The following is a 26888-nucleotide window of genomic DNA, read 5'->3' as shown; positions in this document are numbered from 1 at the left end:
ATCCTTCCAGCAACCCTGAATTGATTAAAGTGGTTAGAAAATGGATGGATGGAATACTCAATTCTTCTTTTTCCTCGGGAGAGCAAATAATTGTAGGTGGTAACGGTTACAGTCTTTCTGTTTGATATTTATTTTTTTCCACTCAAGTGTTCTAGAAAATGGAAACAATTTAATAACATTGGAAAGGTGTAATTAAAGTAACATTTTATTGTGGAACTGACAGATTTCCAATTAAAAAAGCAACATACCTAGAAGCTATTGAGACGTGACACTTGTCTCCCCGTTTTCATGTTGAATATTAAAGCTTCGGAGAACATCAGATGACTTTTAAATGCGTATAATTTCTTTCTGTTGCTACCTGAGCTGTGTGATATATTGCCATAGATTTTCCTTCTGAGACCCAGTTGTGGCTCCCTTTGATTTTATTATCTGCATGTATTGAATCATTTATCAAGTACCAAAATCATTTTATTTTCCCATCCATCATAATTGTCTTCACAAAAACATGCAGAATTTTTTATCCAAGCTTTTTCATTGCCCCACATTTCGCTCTGTATCTGACTGTGCACAGACAGCACATACCTGCTGATTTGGGAACTTTCCCTTAAGTCATTTTTCACCCTGGAAATTGAAAGCCAAGGCAATGATGTTCACCCTTGTTAAAAAAAAAAGATTAAATAAATGTTGTGTATTTTTAAGGATCTGCTTTGAACCAAGAATACAGGCAGAATTTATGAAAAAAGAACAATTATTTTCACCCTATAAAACTATGGAGAACAGCCTTGGGGGTGATTTAATCACTGATACAGTGCAGTGTTAACAATACAAGGCTGGTAAGAGAGTATCAAAGGCCCTTGATGTTTGGATTTCAGATGTGTCGTATTCCTTTGGATAAAAGTGATCTCCCATCATAAGATAAAGTCCCTGAACATAATTCTTTTAGTCCAAGGTAACTCTCAGCCATCTGAATGATAAAACCTGGACATGGACATTAAAAGACAAAGATATGCTTAAAACTTTGAAGTAGGCCACACAATGACTATCACATTTAGAGACACCTTAACTAAATTCCTGTTAGCTGCATCATCCAGTTAGAACAGTATATACATTTCAGAATGTTTTTCCATGACCAATTGGGAAGAGTTGAGAACTTTCTGACCTTCTCAGGACAGGGATATAGTTAAGATAGTTGGTTAATTACTCAGAACATTTTTGGATGTATCTATTATCTACTGTGGATCATTCAAACTCGATATTATCAGATGTGTGTCTATAACGATTTCCATCCACTCATTTTCTAATCTCTTCTTCCAATTTAGGGTCCCAGGGGAGCCAGAGCCTATCCTGGCAAACAATGGACACACGGAAGGGTACAACCTAGACAGGATTCCAGTCCATCGCTGGGCAGACGCACAAAAACACACACTCACACCTAAGGCCAGTTTCCCTAGAAGCCAAGTATGTACTACCATGTTTGAGAACTGTGGAAGGAAACGGGAGAAAAAACATACAAACCCCACACAGACAACATCTCAGGTCCAGAATTTATCTCAGAATTGAACAAGTGCTCCAAGGCCGTAATCCTAAACAAGCCACGGCCATGCTGACTTCTAAGAAGACTTTTGACAGTTCATTATGTAAAAGAAGCATTTAATTCAAGGCAATGCATTTACAATATTATTGATTAGGACTGAAAACTGGAATGGAAACTTAACCAAATAATTTGATTAACCAAATAATTATGTCATTATTATTGGGTAGAATAACAACCAACAGACCTAGCATCTCTCTATATACAGTACACATACCTCCTTTTGTACATACAATATTCAGAATTTGTGACTTGAGAATTCAAGAATTTACCATTTTTGTTGTCTATTTACCAGTAATTTACCAGTTTTGTTGTTTGTAAGTGGCTTAATGTACAATAAAATGAATACTCTTAAGTAAAAACAGGCTTTGCGGGCAAATGAGGCTCAAACAGCAAAGTTCTGAAGTCATTCTCTAATCTTCTCTATTTTAACACAAATAGCACAGAATTCATGGCAGGAGAGGTAAAAACTGTTCATGTTGGGTTTTTGTGTCTCTCTGTGATGGTACTTGTTAAGAAGCTTATCTTGGGACATGCACTAGTTAAGCTAATTCACCTAGAATCCACAAGGGTCTGTATGCTGCTTTTCTCACACAGGCTTTAATGTGGTGCCTCTTCCCAACAGTCCTAGATCAAGAACTTTCTTTTCTTTTGCCAATTAACAGTGGGGAACAGACCATCAATGTTGTGTTTGTCAAATCCTGCGTTTCTGACAACCCTGCTCAGTATGAAAAGCCGGCACACTTCATTTCATTTGAGTTTAACTTTACTGTTCTTTCTCCAAGCCCTTTTCCCTGAAGATCTTAAACAAAGCACATACAATTACCAGACTTAAAAAAATAAAATATATTTGGTGAAAAGACATTGAGGTCTAAGTCTTTAGTGTACAAAGAGCTTTGCTGTGCTGGTGTGATGAGCTCGTCTCATTTCTATGTGGTTTTAGCAGATTTGTGTTTATATACAGTAGAAAAGACAGTGCTATCATGGCACACTGGGAATTGCCTTTTTAGGTCATTTTATGCCTTTAAATAGATTATATGTACAAACACAACCAGGAGTGAAGTAAGACCACTAGTGTCTTGCTACAAACGGAGCTCATTTTAAACAGGACTAAATAGTATCCAAAACAGAAAAGACTTGTAAGGACACTTCCTTTCACTTGGGAATTTCTTAGGAATCCTGCTTAATCTCAGTTCATATCTTCAAAATGTGACATATGTCTCATAATCACATGATTATTGTGAGACGATGTTTCAATTTTGCCAATACTGTGTATAAACAGCTTAATTCTACATTTCATTTTTCATTATTTGTGTCTGTATGCAAAAGGAAATTATCTTCAATGACCTAAAAAATCATTAAGGTTTTTGTTTTAATGATTTTGTTTTAACTTCACCAGAGATGGTGAATCAAGAATAAGATTCTGATCCTCGTGTTCCTGAAATTATATTTGAATTAGTGTCCCCCTTGAAGGACTGTGACTTTATGATGTGTGGCTTTTTTCACCTTCTAACCCATATAAAAATATGAGCAGCAAGAATTCGAAAAAGCCCTTGAAGAAGGCTTAACAATTTATTAAACTGTGGAAGAACCTCAGGAGTACAGACACTGAATAAGAATCATTTTCCATTTGCCCCTTAAATAAAAGTAATTTGCCATGATCTTCCTTCAAATCAACTTCCAGCTCACATTCCCCTCTGCCCAAGCCCTGCAATTACAAAATTCTTGGAAGACATTTCTTTATTATGATTACAAAATTCAGTTTTCATATCCATTTTGGTTGGTAAATTCTAAAATGACTTTTTTTTTACAAAAAGAAAACTGAAGCATAAAAGAAGCAAAGAGAATGTAACTCCTCAGGACACGCTTTGTTCAGAAGCCCTCTGTGAAGACACACTGCTCATCAGTGCTTGTAAATCCAGCTGATGTAACTGGGTGCCAAACAGCAAGATGCGTGTTATAAATAATAACAATGCATTGAATTGAAAGATATTTAGAACTATTCAACACTGTTAAATTGAATTAAGTGTCATTGTCCCAGTTGCAGCACTCTGCCAAACACTACAGCAAGTGTCCAACAAAACGTTTACTTTTGTGAATGTCTTGTTGCATCATTGTAACCCATATTGCCAGCCACACTGCCATTGCCACATCAGGGATGTGTGGTTGCTGTCAATTTTAAGGAGGGCAGTTATCCCTTAGCAACCCATTTAGGAAAGTATGTAGTCTGGCAGTGAAATGTGGGTTCAGACCTCTGATTCCAGGCTGGATATCCTTGTCCAGGGCTTTGGCACATATGGACTGTTCACTCTTCGAGCCACGAGTACCTGCCTTCTGTCTCTCCTGCTCACTCCAGGCACGTGGACTTCCTCTCGCACCCGGCTGCTGCCTCCATATCCTCCGTAAATATTGTCCTGGTAGACTATCTGCCGGTCACTGCACCTAGGAACCAGGGCATTCTCTTCTGGGCAATGGCCAACACAAGGGAATATGTCGCACATCTCCTTGGAGTGCTCATAAAATTGAGCAGGGCCCTGTGCTAGAGGCCCCATGTACACTGGTAAATCAGTGTATGAATTCAGGTAGGTGGAGTAGTGTCTGTGGACCACTGTGGAGGATCTCCGCAGGGCAGCAGCGTTCTGCAGGACAGCCTCCCTGTAAGAGGGCAGCCGGGTGGACTGTGAGTACTTCAGCTTCTGTGCTTTGTATGGGTTGATGGGTCCAGGGTACTGGTAAGCACGCTCTACTGCCACAGGGTAACATAAACTGTTCCCTGTAGTGCTATACAGCTTAGATTTGGGGTGTGCCACTACACGGGGAAACAAGTCTGGCATGTCTATTCTGGTAGAAGAGGAGGTGGAGGGCTTCTCATCCAAAGGCCTGATCTTTTCGCTACCCCAGGTGGCCTTGATGAAAGAAGCCCGGCGGTTGAGCTTCTCCTTTCCCAAGAGGGGGAGGTCCTCCGGCTCTGGCTCCACGTATGGTTTGATGCAGGAGTTACAGGTGGGTTTGACTCTGGGGTAGTGGTTGTTCATGCAGGAAACAGCTGGGACATGGTTCTCCATGAGGTGGTTAGCCCTGAGTTCAGCAAAACATGTCGGTGGCGCTTCAAATTCATGCCTGTGCCTGGGCTCCGGAGACTCCACCAGGTAACTGTGGGACTTCTTCCGCGCCAATCCGTCTGGACACAGCTTTCGACAAACAGGGTCCTTGTGTTCCACGTAAATATCTGGCACCTGTAGCTCCCTATAAGGGACAAAAGGAGAGCTGGGATGCCGGAGCTGGTTCTCCACATACAGCCTGTTGCTGTGGTGAGGGTTGGTAGCAGAGGGAGGATCTCTCATGGCTATATGGGGGCTGCTGAGGCTGGAGATGGGCAGCATCTTGTCATAGAGGTGGCTGCCTCGAGCCGGCAGGGTGTACCTGACGGGAGTGGGTCGTGCCATGCCTCTCTGCTTCTCTAGCAGTGGCTGGCTGGCATTCTCTGCATAGTGTACCGTGAGCGTGGGGGTGAGAGCCCGCTGGGAGAAAGGGGAGTGGTTGTCTGTAATGCTCGAGATGTAAGGGTGGCGGCCAATGCCCACAGATGTATCAGACGTGGCTACTTGGGGAACCCGGGTGGGGATGCCCCCCTTGATGTGTTCACTGCGTCTGGTCCAATTCTCAATGGTCTTGGTGGCATTCTCTAGAGAGTTTTCCACCTTGGCAGAGGAGACAATGTCTTTGGCTGTTTGAAGCATTTTCAGCATATTGGCTTGGGCATAGTTGGTGGTTACATCTGGGCTCTGAATATTAATGGACCTGTCAGACTCCTCCACACCACTGAAGCAGCTGTATATGCCCTGCAATGAAACAGCAATAAGAGGCAAAACATTTCAACTGTGGATCATTTTCAGTTTGTTTATACCTTTTCTAATTTTTTATTTAATCAATTACATTACTTTAAAAAAAATAGTTGGGTAAACTGTTTGGTATAGCTCCAGTTTGAAACATTAATAGATTTCTTCTTTTTTTTCCTGAGCAGTAATGGACTCTTAATAGAAAATGCTCTACAAACATTTAACTATTTCACCAAAGCAGTCATCTAGATCAATTAAACCAAAGACTGACTCAATTAAGCTATCATGGCTTCAGAATGAATGAAAACCAGTAGGCGCCTCCTGCACCAGGAGTGAATTTGACTGTTGTGGAATTGTGAGATAAGCCTTAATTAATGCTGTGGCTTATCTCTGAATATTTTTTAAGTCCTAGATGGAAGAGTGAGAGATGAACTTAAGATGCCTCCTCAAGACTCCACTTGACTTTATGGACTATTTCAGTCCCACAACTATTGATTGCTTTTTTTGCTCTGCTGTGCTCCCTCTGCTTTTTGTGTTTTGTGTTATTTTTGCCTTCCACTTATTGTACTTCCTCATTGTGCCCTACTATCTAAAAACATCTGCGCACTATTAAGTAAATATTCTGTAGTTAATTTTGAAAAGCCTGGTTTTACAACTGTTTACAGATACTATTACTGCTCTTTCTACTACTACTAGTAATAACAATGTAGAGGATATGCGGTACTTGCCCTGCTGATGGCTAACAGGAAGTCAAGGCGGTCTGACTTGCGCACGGTGTGTCTCAGTTTCCAGTACAGCAAATGCTCCCAGGCAAACACCAGCAAGCTGAGACCCATGGCTACCAGTAGCATGTAGAAGACTCCTGCCATGTTGTCGATGTCCAGCTTACTGCTCATCACCTCATTCTTCTCATTTTGGCAGATTCCAGACAGCCACACGGTCTCCAGCCTTTGGGTGTCACCTAAGGGGAGCGTGCACGGAGGCATTACTCAATGGAGGACTGCATCACTGCATTCAAAGACATTTATCATCATCAATTACTCAGATTGCTTTAGCAAAACGACCTAGTGGTACAAATGGCTTCACATGTACGTCACTTTGGATAAGAGCATCAGCCAAATAAAATGAGCAATAAAATAAATGCACCCATGGGAAAAAGACAGAGATGGAAAAAACTAGTGTACTGATACTATACAGTATGTGTGACCTTCTCTCCTAAACTAGCTTAATCAAGTTATTTTTGCTGTGTGGAATTTTATACTTTCAGACACACTATGAAAATTATTCAAAGGATACATTATCAGCATTTGTACATTTGTAATGTTGCAGAATTTGTCAGGTACAGTACAGGTACAACATCATTGCCTGTTTAGAAAAACCTCTCTATTTGAGGACCCTGTCATAGCATTTGATCCCTACCTACTGTATCAGTTAACTGAAAAACAGTTTTCTTTGTATTTCTAAACAGCCAACTTAGAGTATTATATTAAATGGTTGACTCATCTATATTTATGTGAAAATTTTCCTTACATCCTTATATAAGCTCAGGGCCTTTTCTACATACTATCTCATCCATGAAACATCGTGGAAACCAAGATAAGCCCTGTCCTGATGTGGTTTGGATATAGAAATGACCTAGTAATGTACTCCTAGTGTTCAATTGTAACTGCTTGTTTGCCTATTTTACTACATTATTTCACTTCTGTTTTAATGCCCTGGGTAACACTACTGTCCTTTGACTCACATTCACTACTTTCACTACCACTTCCAATAAAAATCGGTATAGCTCATATTGTGCAACAGCAATGTACACTGTGAGGTAAACACTTAAGTCAAAAAGGACGCAAGTACAGTTAATTCGTCTTTTGCTACTCAAAAATTTGGAGACCAAGTGCTGGGAAATGTATATTGGAACTTTCTGCATTAGAACCAGAAGATAGGTATCTCACCTAATTTGGAAGCTGCCGCTTTCTCATATTTTGCAATGTCGTGTATAAATGGATTTGTTTGCTCTTATCTCTTGGTATTCACAAGACGGATATAGAGACATAGATATAGAGATTTTTTCCTTATTTTCTTATTTACCAGGATTTCTGTGTCTCGGATTGTTTTCCTATCAGTAACCTCAGGACTCTCACTGCTGTCATAAGAATGCTACCTGTTGAATTATGCAGGGTAAAGCATGTCATTAGGACAAACAATGAGCTTTAAATATGATTTAAACACTGTTGTGAAGGCCACATATGCTTCAGGACAGAAATTTGTTTTTCTTCTCTTGGTTTCACACAACTATGAATCCATCCATGTTAACTGAATTACAAGAACAGAGTCCCCTTGATTTATATCCTACTTTGCCAGCCCAGCAGTAACTGCATCATACATACTGTATGACAAATAAGCACAAATACTGCAGGTCAAGCAAAAGTTTGGGGATCTTGTCAGAGAAAACATAAAGAATTCTTGTCTTGTGTAAGACTTGTGTAAATGAGATGCAAAGAAGAAGAGACAGGCTGTTTAATGTTGTCTCTGTAAAGGACTCAGTTACTGCCAGGAGAGCAGGCTGATGGTTTTCTAGTATTGATTTACCATCCCCCAGGAACTGGAGAAGAGCCAGGTCGATTGGTCGCTTCCACCTGGAGTCCTTCTGCAGAGCGATGCCATAGCCGGTGGTAGCAAACACTTTCCCACTCCCAATCGTCACCAGCTTGCAGCCCTCGTCCTTCCCCGCCATGTAGTTCAGGACAGCGGCATCATAAATAAAGGCATCCAGCTTCCTGTAATACAACGATCACCATGACTGAAAGCAAAGACATCAGTTCCTGTTAGCTCGATGTCTCTTTACAGTTTTAAACAGAACCTACACAAGGCCTCTTTTACTCTTTTCTTGTAGCATGATCTTTGAAGAACTTGTGATATGAACATAAGAAAGGTTACAAAAATGATAAGGCCATTCGGCCCATCTATTACCACTTGTGGCCCATTAATTAAATTTGGCTCATTTGGTTGCTAGGAGCTAATTGATCTAAGGATCTCATTAACATGACTCTTTAAAAAAGCCAGGGTAATTCAGCTTCAGCAATATGGCTGTAGCTTGCTCTATGCTCCAACAAACCGTTGTGTAGAGCAGTGTGTCTGTTTTCAATTTTGAATGCACTTTCCAACACTATAGTGAGTAGTGATTAGCATTTGTAGTGTAGATCAGTGTAATGGAACGGTACAGTTTTATATGAAACGATCAAGACTCTGGCTGACTAAGATTTTGTGAGTCTGTGAAGTCTTCTGGACCTACAGTACAAGCTGCAGGAGAAAACGTTGTATTAAAGGGTGACTTTGCTTTCATGAGGTGTTTCACACAATCTACTGTACATTGTGGATTTATTTCACTTCTTGTTGCACATACTGTACCTCATAACCTTACTGATATACATTTCTATTTGGCTGTTTGGCTTCAATTTATATTGACCATGTTAACTACAGTATGTACTGTAGGTACATGCTAAACTTTCCAAGGAAAACTAGGTTGATCTCGTAAGTGGAACAGTAGGTGGTGCTCCTCTGTCTGGACCAGAATTTTCCAACAAATTCCCCAGAATGGTAATTGGAAACACTACGTTATATGTGATACTATCTTTTAGGTGAGCTATTAAACCAAGGTTCTCATTATTTGTTAATGAAATAATCCATTGCAGTGTTGTGATGAGTGAGTGAGAATGTTATCTTCGGTGTCTTGAGTAAATTTCTTGCACTTCCTCTCTCCTTCCTCTTCTACCACATGTCCGTAACCCAGCTTTATTTTTTCCAGCTCCCCTCCCACCACCCCAACTTCACCCTTGCAGCTGCCTCCCTGCTTTATTCCTCATATGTTAAGGGGTTTAGATAGCACTGGCTGTCAACCAGGGCTGTCATTTCCTGAGCCAGGCGAGTTAGCACCAGACTATAGAGTATTAAGTAGCTTATCACTTTAAATTCATCATAATTATTTTGTCATAATTACTAGTAATTACATAATTAATTTTTGAAGTAGTAACTGGGGAATCTTGTGTGATCCATTTCTTTAAATGCTGCATACAATATCGGTATAGCTGGAACAACCGGGGTCCTTGAATTAAATTGAGAACATATTTATCACAACTGTGACAACAGCAGATAGGTGCTGTGTTAATCCCTGGTCCCTCCAGGGGGATTTGTCAAGGAGCCTATTACTGTATATGAGAGGCCTCCGTGAAATTTAACTGGCCTGGCTACAGCAAGTAAGGCGAACATATATTCATCTGCTTGTTTCGTTGTAATTAGAATTTGACCAAACTACTGAAATGGCTGCTGTACATCACCATATAGATGAAGTATATAAAGCACGTTGTATCAGATAAATAGCTCTACATAAATGCAATTAATTAACTTGCTGCTCAACAGAAATCTTAAAAATAAAATTGTCACCTTGAAATGCTGCTTTGGAAGGCACTGACAATTCTGATTCTGTTTGAATAGTTGTGTACAGTATAACTGGCACGGTAAAGATCCCATTAGCAAATAAACCAATTTCTTTCAATGTTACTGAAAGACCAACATACAGTATACTGTATGTTCTTGTGTTTGCCTCCAGGTTAGCATAATGTAGTAACCAAATTACTGAATCATATCTATCTGTACACCAGAAGGCATTAAAAAAATACTAAGGGCTTGGTGCTGTTATAATGATATGTAAAATGTTAAAAAAATACCATAAGAATAAATATTAAATTTAGCTGTTTAAACAACTGCACTAGGACACTGAAAGTTTGGTAATCCTCTCTACTTAACATTTGACTGTTGGACATACAGAAACCTGTGAGTATCTGATGTTGCATTACACTTAATGGAATTGAATGATTAACTAAGTCACCTTGGACAAAGACATCAGGCAAATCAATTATTAATCAAGAGTCTGCTGGGCCATGACGCCAGGAGTGGAGACTACAGGTAAACAGAAGATACCCTGTTTTGAGGCTGTTGAGTGCGTCCTCCACTCCGCGCTGGTTGTATTTGATCATGTGGGTGTGCATGTCAGGATAGTTGCTCCGTATGTTTCTCTCCGTGCTGCCGTTCGGGACCGTGCCAAAGCGGAAGGGGGGATACTGCTCCTGAGGCTTCTGGAACTGTGAAAGAGAGGCAAGAGAAGGCAAATCAACCACTGCACCAGCTGGGCTGTGAAGATCAGTGTTCGCAACAAAGCCAACAAGGCACGTTCAGTGCCACACTCAAAGCCCCAGGTAGTCTCACCTTCTGCAGCCTTTGGAGTTCACAGTTTGGGCATTTACATTAACTTGTTAAAGGATTCACAGGTGCATCCCAGAGGCTACTGTTCAACCTGGGCAATGGATTTCTGTATTGGGAATTCAGCAGTTGTAAAAGAATAGCAAAATCTGCAGTCATCTCATCATGGGTGCAAATTAGAAAGTGTAAGGGCAGTAATGATGCAAAAACTGGACAGGAATATAAATTATTTAATTAGCCTTTTGTTTCTTAAGTCTTCCTACCACCTTTCCCTATTTCCTGTATAAATTAATGTTATAAAGTACTCAGTGCAGTCTTGACCTCATATATGTGAACTCTGGTCTTGTGTGGGTCAAGTGTAGTAAAACTCAGTGAATACTGAAATAACAGTAAAGCATGGATAGACATGCTAAACCACAATGAGGCAAAGTATTGAAATAAATTAATGTAAACACATTTGTTGCTTGCGCTGGTTATCTTTGATCAGGATTTGTCATTATATATTCCAATCCCCAAAGTCGAAGATTAGGCCTACACTTTCTTCTATGCCAAGCAAATCTTTCATCAACAGTATCTTGCAAAAACCTAATTAAAAAATTAATTTGTTTCATATGGTGGTATAGTGGCTAGTGTTACTGCCTATGAGCTCTTAGGTTCTGGGTTCAATTCTGGTTAGGGTGTCTTCTGTAGGGAGTATGCGTGCTTTTTGGGTGCTCCAGTTTCCCCCATCTCATGAAAACATGCTGACTACATTAACTGGTATCTCCAAATTGTGTGTGCGTATTCCCTTTGATGGACTTCTGTCCCCTCCAGGGTGTCCAGTCAACTATAGTTCCTGTACAGGAGGGCTACTGTGTCAGCAGACTCTTTACAGCAGCAGAACCTGAAGTACTGGGAAAAGTTGTCAATTCATCCCCTTTCTTCATCTATAATCTAATAACAACCTGATTAAGTCAATCAAGAGCCGAGATGGAATGATAACCTTAACCCCTCAGGATCAGAATTAAAGATTGCCCACATACAGTAGCTCCCCCTTGCACCCAACGGCTCTGGGATAAACTCCAGGTTGCTGCAACCCTAACCAAGAATATGGAGCTCTCTAATAATGGATGAAATCCATTTGTGTTAGACCAGCTACAGATCTTCATACTATCAATTGCTGGTTTTATCAGGTTTAAATATGTACATGTTTTTGGATATACTCCAACTGGTACAAATTGTAATAGCTATAATTTAAGAAACACTACACTCTACATAGAGTGCACAGCGGCTCTAACTCTTGGGATAAAAACACTAACAAGTGTATGAAAGATCCTCTGTACTCCTGCCATGAATTTCAGAAACTTGTTTCGTATTAAATTTATATGACCATGAATAGCTTATCTTTTCTTTTTTAAAAGTGAGAAAGACACAATGCATTAAGACTTATCTAATGCTGGTTAAGGTAGATTCTTGTTTTAGAATCCCTCGTAATAAACCTTGACATTCGGGAAAGCCTTTGTAGTGCATAGGAAAGAGTTATGCAGAGCATAATGAGCAAATAGATAAGGAGAGTGGAATTAGAGTCTAGCTCTGGAGATTACAAATCACGGTGGACACTGAATTTTTATTAAAAAAACTCTAATATCTGAAAGTCCCAATGCAAAAGTGTGGAGGACTTTTTCTCAGTTCTAGTCTTAAAAGACAGCACTTCTTATCTGTCTTATTCTCTAATTAGATCACCTTTAGCTGTGTAATGAAGATGGGATTTAGAGCCCTGCTTTCATCTGCTCTTAATTTTAAATACAATTATTCCTAAATTCACAGAATTCATTATATAAAGTATTATTTAAATTTAATTTCACTAGTTCTTTTAAATTTACAGGAAACACAAAGAGCCAAGGTCATTGCAAAATTGTATTTCCACTTAACTTCCATTGATGAAGTTCAAAATTAAGGTAGTGGTTGAGTTATTGTTAAATGCTTTCATTCAAATAAAAACTCCCTCAAAAGCAAAACTCCAGGAAAACAAAAGATAATGTCACTTAGAAAATAAGAAAATATAATTTATAGAAAATAAAGAGTTTTTGTGGAGAAATGCCATTGTTTTTACATTCATTTATAGTTTTGGAATTATCTAATATAAGAATGTGATATTTCTAGGAGTTACCATCCATTTATTTGATTACCCACCCATTTTCGAACTGCTTATTCACAGTTGCTATGGAGCCGGAGCCTATTTCAGCAAGCAACAGGTGTAAGGCATGGTATGCCCAGTCCACCACAAGGCAGTCACACACAAACACAAACTTGCACTAGGGCAAATTTTCCCAGCAACCAGTTAATCCCAGCATTGGGGCCCAGGGTTCAATTCTGAACCAGGGGTGCTATCTGCATGGAGTTTGTATGTTTTCTGCTTCTTTGCATAGGTTTCATCCCACAGTCCAAAAACAGATCGGCAACTGTTTACTTGGAAAACTGACACTGTTGTTGTGTGTTTCTATCTTTGTGTCGCCCTGCGATGGACTGGCGTGCCTTCCAGGGTGTACCCTGCCTTATGTCCATTGCTTGCAAAGGCTCTGGCTCCTCCATGACCCTGAATTAAAAAAAAGTAATTAGGAAATGGACGGGTTGATGGATGATTTTTAAGTCCTTTGAGATACTGCACCTGAAATACACTGTATAAAATAAAGAGTGGTATAATAGAAATGCATGTTTATGGTCAGTGTTCCTTTGTGTGTCAGAAGTGATCTCCTACCTTCTTGTCACTTAGCCCAGAGACAGTGTCGATGTACTGCTCCTGGATCATGAAGGCAGCCAGGTTGGCAGTGTAGCTGGCCAGGAAGATGACAGCGAAGAACGCCCACACTAGTACCATGATCTTGCTGGTAGTGCCCTTGGGGTTCTCAATGGGGACAGAGTTGTTGAAGACAATGCCCCACAGCAACCACACCGACTTCCCGATAGTGAAAGTGGGACCACCGGGCTCTGCAGAACAAAAGGGAAAGTTTGTGAAGGTTTAGAAGAGTGAGGGTGGGACCTTTGATGAAGAATGGTGGTTCAATTAAAGATGACTTGCCCCTAATCCCAGACACCTGTAATCCAGCTACACATCTTAACAAATAAATACACTATCACATCCTAAAACATTATCAACATTGTTGATAACATTATTAACATTATCATTATTATCATTATCATTAAAAGCAACTGGGTTTATGGGAATAATGACACACATCTAATGAAAAGAATCAGATGAATCTGTTTAGGTAGTGTATATTGAGCAATTAGGTACAGTACAATGAGATTTGACTTAACCCCCCTGACTGTAGGATGAGGAGTCTGGGGCTCCCATTGAGAGTGAGTTAACCAGAGGGAAGCTGAAAGGGTGGCTGGAGGAGGGATGCATGAGACAAAATTTAATAAAAGAATGATTATGATATGTATGATATAGTGTGTACAGCTTTTGAGAAATAAGATTGGGAATTATTATGATTTACTGTAGAAGATTATCCCACATTTAACAACAACTAGAAGATCTTTATATTAAAATGTGCAATCTTCTTTATGTATGGTAGGGATTTGGACATGGAATGACTTATCTATGTGCTGATCACCTGTGTATGACCTTCACATTTAAATTAGACGTTTTTGTTAAGGCTAGTGCATTTTCTAGCAATCAAGCCCATTTAGAGATTGAAGACTGCTGAATTGGGAGGAACATAAAATTAATAGCCTCTGCTCCCACGTTAGTAAATAAATAAATGGCACAAACACTGATACCGTTGTTGGGAGAAAACAGCACAAACAACTCAAGTGAGCAGAGCTGTTGTTGCTGTAATGACTTATCTATCACTTGTTACAGATTTGCAGGGTTTTCTTTGAATCTCTGTCTGTAAAAAAGTTTAGCACAGAGTCAATGTCAGCTTTGTGAAGTCACAAGCATTAATTAAACACAGAGGCACAGCAGGCACAGCAGGGTTTTGGAATTCCTGGATTAAATAAGTAAGTGCTGCTGACTTGCTTTTCACTTTGGGTTTCATTGTTTTACATCTACAAGTTATCAAATAAAGGTGCTGTCTTTCTGAACCTCAAGGCTTGCATTCTTTTCTAGGTGTTCCGTGTGCAAGCCCAGTGTATTGCAGACAAGCACACGATCCTTACCTTTCGCACTGACGAGACTGCGGTTGTAACCAACTGGACTGAAGTACTCAAAGACGAAGACTGTTATGGCGACCACAGTGAGGCACATGACAAACATCATTACCCAGACTGCTGGACTATATGGCTCTAGTGGGGAGGGAAAAAGTAAATATATCATTGGATGACCTTGGCTCTCAGCTGAAGATATCTAAGTAGAATTCGCAAAAATAAAAATTTAAGTTGCTTTTTGTAGTATTTTTATGCAACCTGTTAATGTGCAAGATATTTGCCCGTTAGCTTTACTGCCTCAAAACTCTTGTTCCCTTGGTTTGATTCCAGGCTGAGGCACTTACAGTATGTACGGAGTTTGCATGTTCTCCCATGTTCACAAGGGTTCACAAGGGTTTTCTTGAAACAAAGTCATTACTAAATTAATGTTAGTTAATATCTAATGAAAATGCTGAAAAGGGAGATATATTCTATGTTTGGAATGTTGTACTTTATGATACCTTACTGTAGCATTTTCTGAGCTTTAGTTTTAATATAGCACTGATTTTGAAGATGCTGATGACAACAATTATTCATTTATTGGCTACTTTTCTCATACATTTTTCCCAAAGGTGATGTACAATTTTACTTTGCAATTACAGCAAAAATAAGGGTTCAGAGTTCCACAAGCAAGGTATGTTGCCAACAAACAATTGTTGCATGTGTTTCATTGCAATAATTCCTAACCACTGTAATGATGGCAGTTGAAGGTAAGGAGAGTGATAAGACCAATTGGATGCTACCAGGGTAATCTTGCTACCCTGTTTAAAGCAAGCAGTGTTTAAGACTCCTCCATTTCCTGCACTCAAAAAAGTTCAAATTATTCTGGTGTCACTTTGCATCTTAAAACAGAAAATTTAAAATATGCATTTGCAATTGCATGGTAAAAGACATCATTAACCAGCTGCAGGCACTGCTACGGTATATCATGCAGTATGTTATGTGAATTTCATTAACATGCCATTTAAATGGCTGGGTGGACTGCTGCAACTGGGGTAAAGTAACTTACTCAAGGTACAACAGCAGTATCTGCACTAAGGACCTGAATCCACAAACCACCAGTTCTGAGTTCAGCGAATTAACAGATATAATTGTATTGTACACTAATTGTGCCCCGTTTTAAAATCTGTTTGAGATGGCAAGTCCTGAAAAGGCAGAACAAAATGATTTTTGTGCTGTACAACACCTGTCTGTGTGGTGCTTGCATGTCCTCTCAGTGTTTCTCAAGAGTTTTCTCCCAGCCCTCAAAGACATGCTAGCTACTGTATATGGCGTGGCCTGGTCCACCTCCAGGCAGAGAGCAGCCGTGTTTTCTCAGTCATGCATTGCTCCCTTTGCTTCCACAATAGGTTGTTGCTTGCCATGACGCTCACCAGGATAAGAAAGGTTGTGATAATGGATGGTTAAAAGAGTGAATCTTACCTAAAAAGGCAGAGGGTGACACTGTGCCATTGCTCCTGGCCACCATCACACTGATTCCAGTCTCAACAAAGGGCACAGAGAAGTCAATGATCTCTGATCTTTCCTCATTAATGGTAAGGGAACCAATTGCCATGTCTGCCCGCTTGTAGAAAACCTACAGATATAGGAATATAATTTACAAATAAGATCTTCATCTCTGTGTTTTCTCATTACAGTATTAGAAAAGTAGGCCCAGAGAACAGCAAAACCTTCTCAAATCACAAACCCATACATGCACAACTACTTTTCCGGTCAAAGATTTCAATTAACTGGAAAAGTTAAAGGGGAACTGCAGTCCCAAGTTCTCAGATTGTTTTTTAAACCTTGGTAATAAAATAAATTAATTGATGCTACTGAAAAAATGTACACATTTTAAATTAAGCACAAAATCATGAGCTTTGTGAAAGTACTGTAAATCGCCATGTTGTTGCAAACAAGTTTCCACAAATTGCGACACTAGTTCCCATAATGACTAGCATAATGTGATGTACACGCAAGTAAGTACAGGTTGTGCAGCAGAACTTTCACAGCAGAATCCAATGTGATATGCATGCAGAGTTCACAAGTAGTATTTGTTGGCAAAACCATCTCAAAATCGAGAGCAATATTCCTATTGGATTAAAAGTGAGGTATACACAATCCTGCTTATTTACAATGTAATAAAGCTGCATCATGGCACAGGAAGTTTTGTTGTCTTGTTCAGAATCGCAGAACATTTTGTGATGTAAATTGTAGGTTTTACAAGTTACTGTGTACATTTCACTTTTATTGTGGTTTGAAATGCACTCATCAATGATGATTCTTTCTAACCCCGAAATATAAAAATAGCGTTGCAATTCCACTTTAAGCATCTAAATGTTTAATTGGTACTGTTTCTTGGATTAAGTGCATCCTTTAAATCACCAGCTAGATTAGACCCTGAACATCGTTTAAGTAGTGCCCATCAATTTAGGAAGTAATCTACATCGATTAAGCAATTTGAAGCAGATGCAACTGAAACAAAGTGATTTTGTGATTCGCAAGGACTGCATTTTATGAACTGCACTCATGTTTATGGAAAAAAATGTACTGTCTTGGTCTACCCTTACGTAGGTCTAGAATTCTATGTCCTGCATTCATTAGTGTTGTTTTTGTAATTCCTGGAGTATATTTACAGTACCCATTTCTTCACAGAAATGGCAAAGGGAGGGGACAAGTGTCAAGTAGTCTGGGATAAAGCACTGGGTTTGAGATTGCATCTAGAGTGGCAAATAACTGCATCTGATGTGACGTGTGAGGATAAGTACAGTACATTAGGTTGTTGTGCCAGTTTATCCTGAAAACAAGGAGACATCCCTTTTCAATAATAATAATAATAATAATAATAATAATAATAATAATAATAATAAGGTCTGAAGCAGATGGTGATGATGAAGGGTGAAAACTACCACAGACAGGCAAGTATTGGAAACTTCCATCATTTTACTTATTTGTGAATACAATGCAGTATATGTAGTATACTAAGGACTGGATTTTTACTATTTTGAACTCATATCTTTGCTGCTTGTACATTCAGTGATTTTAAATAGCAGCTGAATATCTAACTTATAAACCCAGACAGAAGGCATCTGTTAGTGTGATTGAAAAAGTCCCACAGACAAGAAGACTTTTTTTTCCAATAAGTGTCACAAATCGTATTATTTTTCTAATATCTCTTATTGTCGTGCATCTACATAGACAGATTTAGCACTGGTACTGCATTGCGCCTTGGTTTTTCACCCTACATTGAATGGCTCATTGAGCTGAATTGTGCCTCTGTATCTTGCACTGCCAAGGAATGCAGCATTAGATTGAATGTACTAACCCCCATTGTAACAGACCTGGAAAAATGTATTAATTTGATGGTGCAGATTGTTTACAAGGACGTACAGTTTACCGTCTTCTGTTCCAACTTCAAATCTCTTCTCTATTCTCTCACCTCATTAATTTATAAGAGTCCCTCACTCTTCCTTCATGGAAGCTTTATTTTGTTACATTTTTTACTGTCTCATGTTAACCTTAAAGGCGAAGCTTACCTAATCTGTAAAGTTTGAATAATAATGTACAGTATATCGGTCACGTGTTGCACATCTCATGATTTAAGGGTATTGCAGTCACAAGATACCAGTGTAAGGGATTCCTTTTGCAAAAAATGTTTTAATAAAACCTTTAAAAATAAATTGGTTACAGTGATCTATGCAGTATATTGATTCACTAATTAATTTATTTTATGTAATTAATTAATATTTAAAATATAACATTACCTCTTAAATATACCCCCCCCCCATGTCTTAATTGTGATTAGAAAAAAAGGTAACCCCTTATACCAATAATTTGTATAAGCAATGGTAATGGACAACATTTTAAAAGTATTTTTACCAACATTGTGTATATACAGGACAGTATAAACTGAAACAACCAGATCACCATATTCTACATCTACAGTACATTCATGGCTTCAAAGGTTCATGTTATAACCAGATATTCAGCAGTCATTCTAAACCTTCGGGGATTTACTACGTATACTGTATGTATTCAGACTGTAGCGGGAGCAGCAGGCAGCAGTCCATGATAACTTAATTGACTTGCCTGCTTTGCGAAATATTAAAATTCAGTGCAAATTGAAAGCATACACTGGGGTTCTCTGCAGTGCCCCTGTGCTCACACAAAAACCTGCACTCACTCTGTCTTATTGTTATGCCCACCTGTTCATTTTACAATCAGCCTCTCCTACTAGACTCACAGAATAGTAAGGGTTGCTCACTTCAGGGCTTCCCTTTGCTGACTTCTAGATTGTTTTAAAGTAATAGAAAAGGTCAAGCAAACAAATCAGTATGAGTCCTGTCAGAGTACAGTAATTCCTTCTTCTCAGGCAGTTATGGCAGGGTGTTCATGATTGGTGATGCTGTGTGTGTGATACTCCTGAGTAAACGGAGTGCATAATGAAGGCATGGGAGATAAACGCTGTCCCAGTTCCTACCAATCACCTGCTCATGGGATTTTGCATATTCCATCTCACCACCCCTTCACCAGTGCTGCAGCTCTGTGGCTCATGTTATACTGGGGTTTGGACTGCCTTCTGGTCAGGCTGCTTTCCCTCAACCAAGTCGTCAGAACCAAAACATGTTCTTACATTTTCCTTTCAAGCAAATGCCTGACTTTGTTGAGATATTGCATACATCTGCTTAATGCTTAATGAAATGTTATACAGTACTTAAATTGTGACAGATACGGAAGTGCTGTTTGCTTGTCAGTTTTTTTCTTCACTGGCTGTGACTGAAGCATATCGTACACCTATCAATGGTTTACCATCAATGGGATTCTTCCCCAGATTGGATTAGATCACTGTCCCAACATTCTCCCAGTCCCCAAGACACAGAGTACCCTCTGACACTGATAAATTCCACTATGCCAAAAGGTCAGCCTACTGCCAAGGGTGAGTTTTAGAGGATCACATCATCAAAACAGTCTCATGTTAATTAGAGACATTTTCTAAATGATCTGAGTCACTGCATAACTGTGGCATTCATAGGTCATACTGTGCTGGGATGTGGTGTGCCTCAGGCATACTCCCAGTTTATATCTGGGACACCTGTCTGTAACAGCCATGAATTCCACTGTATCAAAAGCCTAGCCTCCTGACATACAGTACAGTTAGTCAATTTAACGTTAATGAGAATCTTAGAGGATTATGTTAGTATATGTTATTGAGATCTGTAAAACATTAAACGACAAAAAAGAAAACAAGATTACATTGCATTACAAATTACAAAAAAATACACACTTCCAGGATTTGTTAATTGTTAAAAAAGAATGTATTTTCTAAATGAACTGCTGTTATTTTACTTGGTCCTTCAGTGTTGGCTTGCTGTATTTTTTAAATATATTAAGCATGGCAAATGTCATCAGATACACAACATACAACATGATATTTGTGTTATCATGATATACTATGTTATTGAGACACAATATAAAGTCCTAATGTACTGTAAATTGTGATAAAATTAGAAGCTCTATTAGAAAAAAGTTTCAGAAATACAAAAGTCACCATCTGCCCACCATCACATTCCTATGATCTTCTGAACGGGGTATTTCTTTACTTTTGCATGTAGGCCGTAAGGAATGCTATATATTAGAAAAGTAATCACAAAAAACGTCTAAAGCTTTCAGAAGGAAACAACCATATATTGAACCTAAAAACATTCAATAACACTATAATGCTTCATTTAGGAAACTCAGGCACACTTTTGGTTTGGAAAAAAAGATAACAGCCTTTTAATCAAATGAGCGCAAATGGCATGGAAATATGACTAATAGACTAATTTCTGGGCTTAGCGTTCTTGTAGCATTGTAGTATCTGCGTCATTTTCAGCCTTTCTGTGAAGGATACAACAGCTAAGAGAGAGCACATTTCTTAAAGAAACAGGACATCACAGCCATGAGGTTGGCAGGGAAGTGCCCACTCACCTCTCCAATCATGCCATTCCAAATGCCACGGACCTTCTTGCCATGTTTCCCATTGGTGACCAGGTAGAGGTCGTAGGAGAATTTGATGGTTCGGGACAGCTTCTTCAGGATGTCGATGCAGAACCCTTTGCAGCACAGTTTGGTGTAGGGTTCTGTGTGCCCAACGAACCTGCAGGACACAGATTTACTGTAAATGCAAAAGGACTAAGTTATCCTTTATTCCCAAGGCTATTTACCGGATTAATTTGGACAACTGATTATATTTTTCACTGCATTTATTTTTCATCATGCATTTGTCTTCTGTATCTATTTCACATACTGGTGACCCAGCTTCTTTGTTGGTCTTTCTGAATTGTGAGGATCAGTTAAAGCCGCTAACTTGTTTTTGTGATCTTATGCATGCCTGTTTCTTATTCGTAAATGAGTTTATGCTGTGTTAACTGTATTGTGTACTATCCTATGTCTTTTACCTGCCTGCACAGCAAAGTTCCCATGTGGGACAATAAAGGAAGTACAGTAAGTACTGTAAGTAGGGGGCTCTCTGTTTCTAAATGGGACATGCTTGTCACTTTTGACTTTACAATATTCATCAGCAACAGCTGGTCTGTACCCTGGGCTGTGTTTAAAAACTGATTGAGTGAGTCCCTGGCTATACCTTACATTTGTCATTGCTTTTGACTGCAGTTGATCTGCAAGTAGAAAGTTTATACAGTATTTCCATCACATGGCTTCATTAATAAAGTAAAGTGGTATGTTTGGGTACTATTAACTTGCTCCTTTGCAAGGAAAAGAAAAATAAATAAATTAACTTTAATTCTTTATATTTCAGTGATCATTTTCTTTTCCCAAATCTAGTATTTTCCAGGCATCACATGTCAAAAACTCTGATTGCTCTACAAAAGCTTTTCTATTAACATGAATGAGTTATGATATTGTGAGATGTGGTCAGTCTGGACCTGCAGTTGCACTATCATGCATTTTATTGATCTTTTAGAGGTTTTATGATGTAGATTCCTAAGAAACCCAATTCTGTTCCCAACAGCTCAGAAAAATGAAATAGTCTGGGCACATCAGAAACTGTCAAGTATGGTTTAACTATTTTTTTAACATTCTATTATGGAGTTTTCTGTGGCCTTTCTAATAACCTTGCTCCTGTACTGCTAAATGTTAGTTAGCTCAGCTCTGACTTCCAAGGTATTCCAACTCTGTCATATCCTTACCATAATTTGCTGTTATCTACCCATGAACGTGCACAGCAAGTTTCAATCAAGCAGTAAAATTTGATTAGACGTGCCCAACAATGGTTTCTCATTTTTTATCAATTGTTCAAAACATGAAAGCCTTCTACAAGCACGGCAAAGTAGATATGGAGTCGAATTCACTTTCTTACAGATTAAGAGACGTCCACAATCATTACTATACAGAGAACATGATTGTCGCTGAGAGGGATGGGGGAGGAAAGAGGCTCCGATCTCACATTTGGGAAGGAACACATCAAAATAAGATTCCAAACAGAATCTTGTAAGGGCTGAATAACTAGCAATTCTTAGAGTACTACTATTAAGAACAGAACTGGTCTTACTTTTCTCATCAGTTTTTGATTTACTGTAGTTATAGTCTCAGTCATATCACCTTAAATGCCTATTAGATATAGTCACATTTTAGTCACACTTTTAAGTAGACTAAAATGTCACTCTTTCAGAAGTCAAAAACTGAATTAGTTTTTGTCATATTTCAGTTGCAAAGCTTAATTAACTGTACTGATATAAAATGTTAAAGTTTTAGTTAAATTAATTTTCAGTCTTTTCAATATCAAGGAACTTAAGATTCCACGTTAAGGAATGAGTGCATAAAACAGATTAGGAACCTTAACTGTTACTTGACGATAGGAGAGCCCTGAACTAATTTACATTTAAACAGTGACTTAAACCATTAAACAAATCTTAAAATGCAATTTTAAGGTTTTATTTCGCTCTTCAGGGGTCTGTAATGAGTTGAAAAAGTGGACTTTTGTTCCTTTGTTCTGTTATAGAGCAATGAAAAACTCTCTGACATAACAGTTGAGCTCTTTTGAATACTGCGATTTAAGGGTGCAACACGGCTGCTTGTCCTGCTTTAGGTCCTTTTAAAAAATAGACCGCTTCCCCGTGCTCTCCGAGACAACTCAAAGCGGCAGCCCTCGTGCCAGAAATCGAGTCAAATCAAAGGACTCCTCGATGCTGCCACGCTGACGTCAAGAATCAGAGAGGACAGGGCAGCTCGGCAGGCCTCCGGTATTATGTCACGGGGCTGACAGATGGAGTGACAGCCGGGGCTGACCAAAACAAATCCGACAAGCAAAACAAAGGGAGGAATAAGACACATCGCTGGATTACTCGTGCAGCTAACGAACAGCTCACCCGCAACTGATCAGCACTGCACAACCTTTTAAACAACATCACGGAGTCTGAGCACAAAACAGTTCCCCAACCTCGTTTCCTTACTGTTAAATTTAATTGAACTGAACAAAACGCTGTTAATAACTAATAAGGCCTTCTTGTAGAGAGAGAGAGAGACAGGATGCCATTGCCTTGCTCGAGGATAAATGTCAGTTATTATGAGCTACAGCCCCTTGTAGTTTTACATGATGAAATATTAGTTTGCCCATACATACCCATCATTAGTTAACAAGCCTTAAATTCATAAACCGAGTTCAAGCAGGCAGCTGCGTCAGCATGCGTAGGCTGCAAAGGAACCGGTAAAGGTTTATTCTGTGCTGAAAAGAAAAGAACACGTTTTGGCTGTGGAGCCTTCTGCAGATGTGGCTCCATAGCCGAAACATTGTGTCTTTTCTTTTCAGCATGGAATAAACCCATTCCTGTTCCATATATAAACCAACACCAACTGCTGTATTTTGGAAACTGGATTGCAGGTTGTAAAATCTGAAATGTGAAAGAGGGCTTTGTTTTTTTTCTCTCTGGATTTTCAATCAGCCGTATGTACTGTAGGAGACATACGCTGTGGTTCAGTGCAGTACTTGAAGGGTCTTGATACACAACTCACACTACTCTAATTAAGTTAAAAAGGGATAAATTGGTTGTATTTACAGCTCAGCAGGGAAACACAGAGAGGTAAAATCGATAGTAGTAAGTTATCAGACAGATTCGCGCAAATGTGATCACTGGAATGTCTTTTGGTAACACACTAAATGGATTAAAGGGTTGTAGAGAAGAGAGGGATACAGTATATTACTAGTGACATTCATTTTATGGTGCAGTTTTTTTATTTATGGGCTAAGAATTCAATATTTAAAAATTGGATATGTTTATTATCAACACTATTCCAGGAAAAGCAAATTTTACTTTCAATGTGTTATATCTTGCAGTTCCTGTTTTCAGACTGTGGAGGTGTCATCTTTCACACAAATGATAACAGATGCATTCCTTGTGCTGCAGCCAGACGGGGAAAGATCTTGTGAAGTGCAATCAAACCAATACTGCTTGACGCGAGAAAGAAATGTTTCACTACTGTAGGTCAATTTATTGCAAAGCAAAGTGAGGTGAGAGAAAAATGATAAGAGAATGTTGTGGGGCTTTAAACTTGTGATGTGAAAGAACACTTGAACAAGGTGAAGAGCAGATGTTTTTAATTTTAGGCTTTGAATTACAATCACGTGAATCTATTTCAAATGAACACTGGTGTGGCAGTTAACCTTGCAAATCTTGGGTCCTGGGATTGAATTCTGAATGGGATGAATTCTTTGTGGGGTTTGCATGCTCTTGGGTGAGGGGGATCTTCTCTTGTCATGTTTTTGGGGTTCGGGAGCTCCTCTGTGGGTTAACGTGCTAGCTAAGTTGTGTCTTTACATTGTGTACTGTATGTACTGTATGTGACCAGTGATGAACTCGAGTGTCCCTCTGTTGTGCTTTGCGCTTCTGTGATGCACTCTACACTGCACATTTCCTTTCTAGAAATATGTGGTTTTATGACAGAGGATGGATAAATATAATGGCAATTATGACCTTTTGGACCTTTATGTACTAGTTTATATTATCTGATGCAAGCTGGAATAAGAAATAGCTTCCTGATGTTAAACTACAGAGCCCTGCTATTAATGAAATGAAATGTCCAGATAAAATGAAAATGTACAGTGTACAGTATGACACAACACCAAGCACAAAATGGAGTAGTTACATGCACAGTAAGTATCTGTTAGCTCATCCTTGACAAAAGATGGAAACCCATACTGATACTATTGTACAAAAGGCTGGTGTTAATGCAGTAGGCATTAAAGTGTTTTTGTAAAACTGGAAATTTCTGTTATGTTCTGGAGTCTGTTTGGTAGCAGTAGTGAGGGTTCTGTTGTGTGCAGCTCAAATCAGAGGTGAAGCACAGATGCTGTACACATGCTCCAGGAAGATATCCAGCTGTAAAAATGGGTACAATTGTAAGTAAGATAGAAGTGTCAGCCCAATAAATCAGTTGTAAACAGTTAGCTTTACATTTTCATTACTCATGATAATCTGCGCTCAGGTCTGCAATTATTTGAAGCTCCATCAAACAAGTAGAGTATGTCTTTCTCCCTTTAGGGTCTGTATGCACATGTGAACAGAGGCTGACACATCCTGGATTTGTTGCAATGCACTTTTGATTGGTTAAGTGGTTTGCCTGTTAGGAGAAACTACTTTCTCCAGCTGGGAAAAGCTAAGGCAAAAAGCAAACAATAGTACCTCCATGGCAAGAACTGTTGGTTAATAAAGCTGTGAACTCTCACAGATATTGTCTGTCAAATGAAAACGAATTTGAAAGATTTGAAATCAGTCCTCTTTGGTTGATTTTAGCTGACAGTGTTCTTGTTGCTTGTGTTGAGCATTGAAGTGAAAAAATAAAAGAATGTGTTTAGATAATCCATTTCATACAATCGGTCCTACTGTACAGGTGTACCCTGGAAAGATTTTGCTCATGAATTAATCTCTCGCAAAAACTACACTCAAAAAGTTACTAGTACAATGTCCGACCTTACTTCCGCGCTCATGCCTTAAGGAATGCTATTCTGAATTTGCAGTTTTTGCTTTTCTACTAATTAGCTGGTAGTGGGTTTTGGTACTGTATGCCTCCTGAGTGCTGACAGATCTTGCCAGCATCAAAGAGACTGAGCACTAGTGGGCTGGAAGGTTATTCCTTGATAGGGACCTTTTAATGCTATTTAATTTTGTGTGACTCTTATCAGAAAATGAGCTGCATCTTAGATTCTCCAAATCTGGAAAGTGAATTGACACAAGTTTTTTTTTATGCAAAGGACTGTGGGAGTCTGGAACAAGATAACCAGACAAGCCTGATATACAGTACTTGTTTGTTTGAAGAAACATCTGGACGAGATCCTTAACCCCTAAATTAAAAGCCCCATGAGTGGTGCTTCTGCTGTTTTATTTATTTTACACTACTGTCCAAAGAATGGCATTATTGTCTTGTATTCATACCTTTTACCATCAAAAATGGAGTTCATAACAAAAATTTGGGAGATAGTTTAGATCCTAATTTTGTACTTTGTGTTCACCTACTGTAAGTACAGCAATATACTGTATAAGTCTTGTACCCAGGACATCCCGTCGCCCATCTATCCTCAGTCAGGTGTTATACCAAATACACTATACATACAGTATCTTGTCTCTATTTCACATTCATTAGGATGTAACCAGACTTCTCATTAAGTTAGTTTTGGGAAATTTAAGACTTTGTTAGAGCCCATCTGAGCTTTTATGAGCAGCAGTCTTGTACAAAATGTTCCAATGGAGCAGAAAAGCAATATTTTATAGGAGTAATTAGTCTTTAAGCAGACACTGTTATTCAAGGCTGCATAAAGAGACTAGTAATTGAACTGTGCATCAGCAGCTGCAGCAGTATCCCTTATAATGGCAGGACCTTAGTCATTCCACTTAGCAGAAAGATCAGTATTTTATTCAGATTGACATGCAGTGAATCGCCAGATTTGATCTCAGAACCTGCTTATAGTAAAGCCTTTCCTTTAACCTCTAGACCACCTGGCCTCCATCATTTCAACTGTGCAACTGACCGTGCCACTTTACCGAATTTAAAGCAATGAGCTTGAC

At 39.0% G+C, this 26888-nt stretch overlaps 1 protein-coding gene across 1 annotated transcript in view; it reads right to left on the bottom strand.

Moving 5' to 3' along the window:
• Positions 1–1340: 1340 nt before the first annotated feature.
• Positions 1341–26888, bottom strand: part of grin2cb (glutamate receptor, ionotropic, N-methyl D-aspartate 2Cb) — a 91755-nt gene continuing 66207 nt past the window's right edge. Inside the window, exons 6-13 of the mRNA XM_006635094.3 lie at positions 20800–20968; positions 16276–16429; positions 14827–14952; positions 13421–13650; positions 10405–10565; positions 8017–8204; positions 6159–6391; positions 1341–5433 (exon numbers count right to left, since the gene is read on the bottom strand). Of these exons, the coding sequence (XP_006635157.1) occupies positions 3838–5433; positions 6159–6391; positions 8017–8204; positions 10405–10565; positions 13421–13650; positions 14827–14952; positions 16276–16429; positions 20800–20968 (2857 nt within the window). The 3' untranslated portion in view covers positions 1341–3837. The remainder of the gene's footprint in view (positions 5434–6158; positions 6392–8016; positions 8205–10404; positions 10566–13420; positions 13651–14826; positions 14953–16275; positions 16430–20799; positions 20969–26888) is intronic.

This window comes from Lepisosteus oculatus, chromosome 9 (genome assembly GCF_040954835.1).
Source record: "Lepisosteus oculatus isolate fLepOcu1 chromosome 9, fLepOcu1.hap2, whole genome shotgun sequence".
Classification (NCBI taxonomy): Eukaryota; Metazoa; Chordata; class Actinopteri; order Semionotiformes; family Lepisosteidae; genus Lepisosteus; species Lepisosteus oculatus.
Note: the sequence above shows the minus strand (reverse complement) of the source record. Positions and strands in the feature narration are given on the sequence as shown.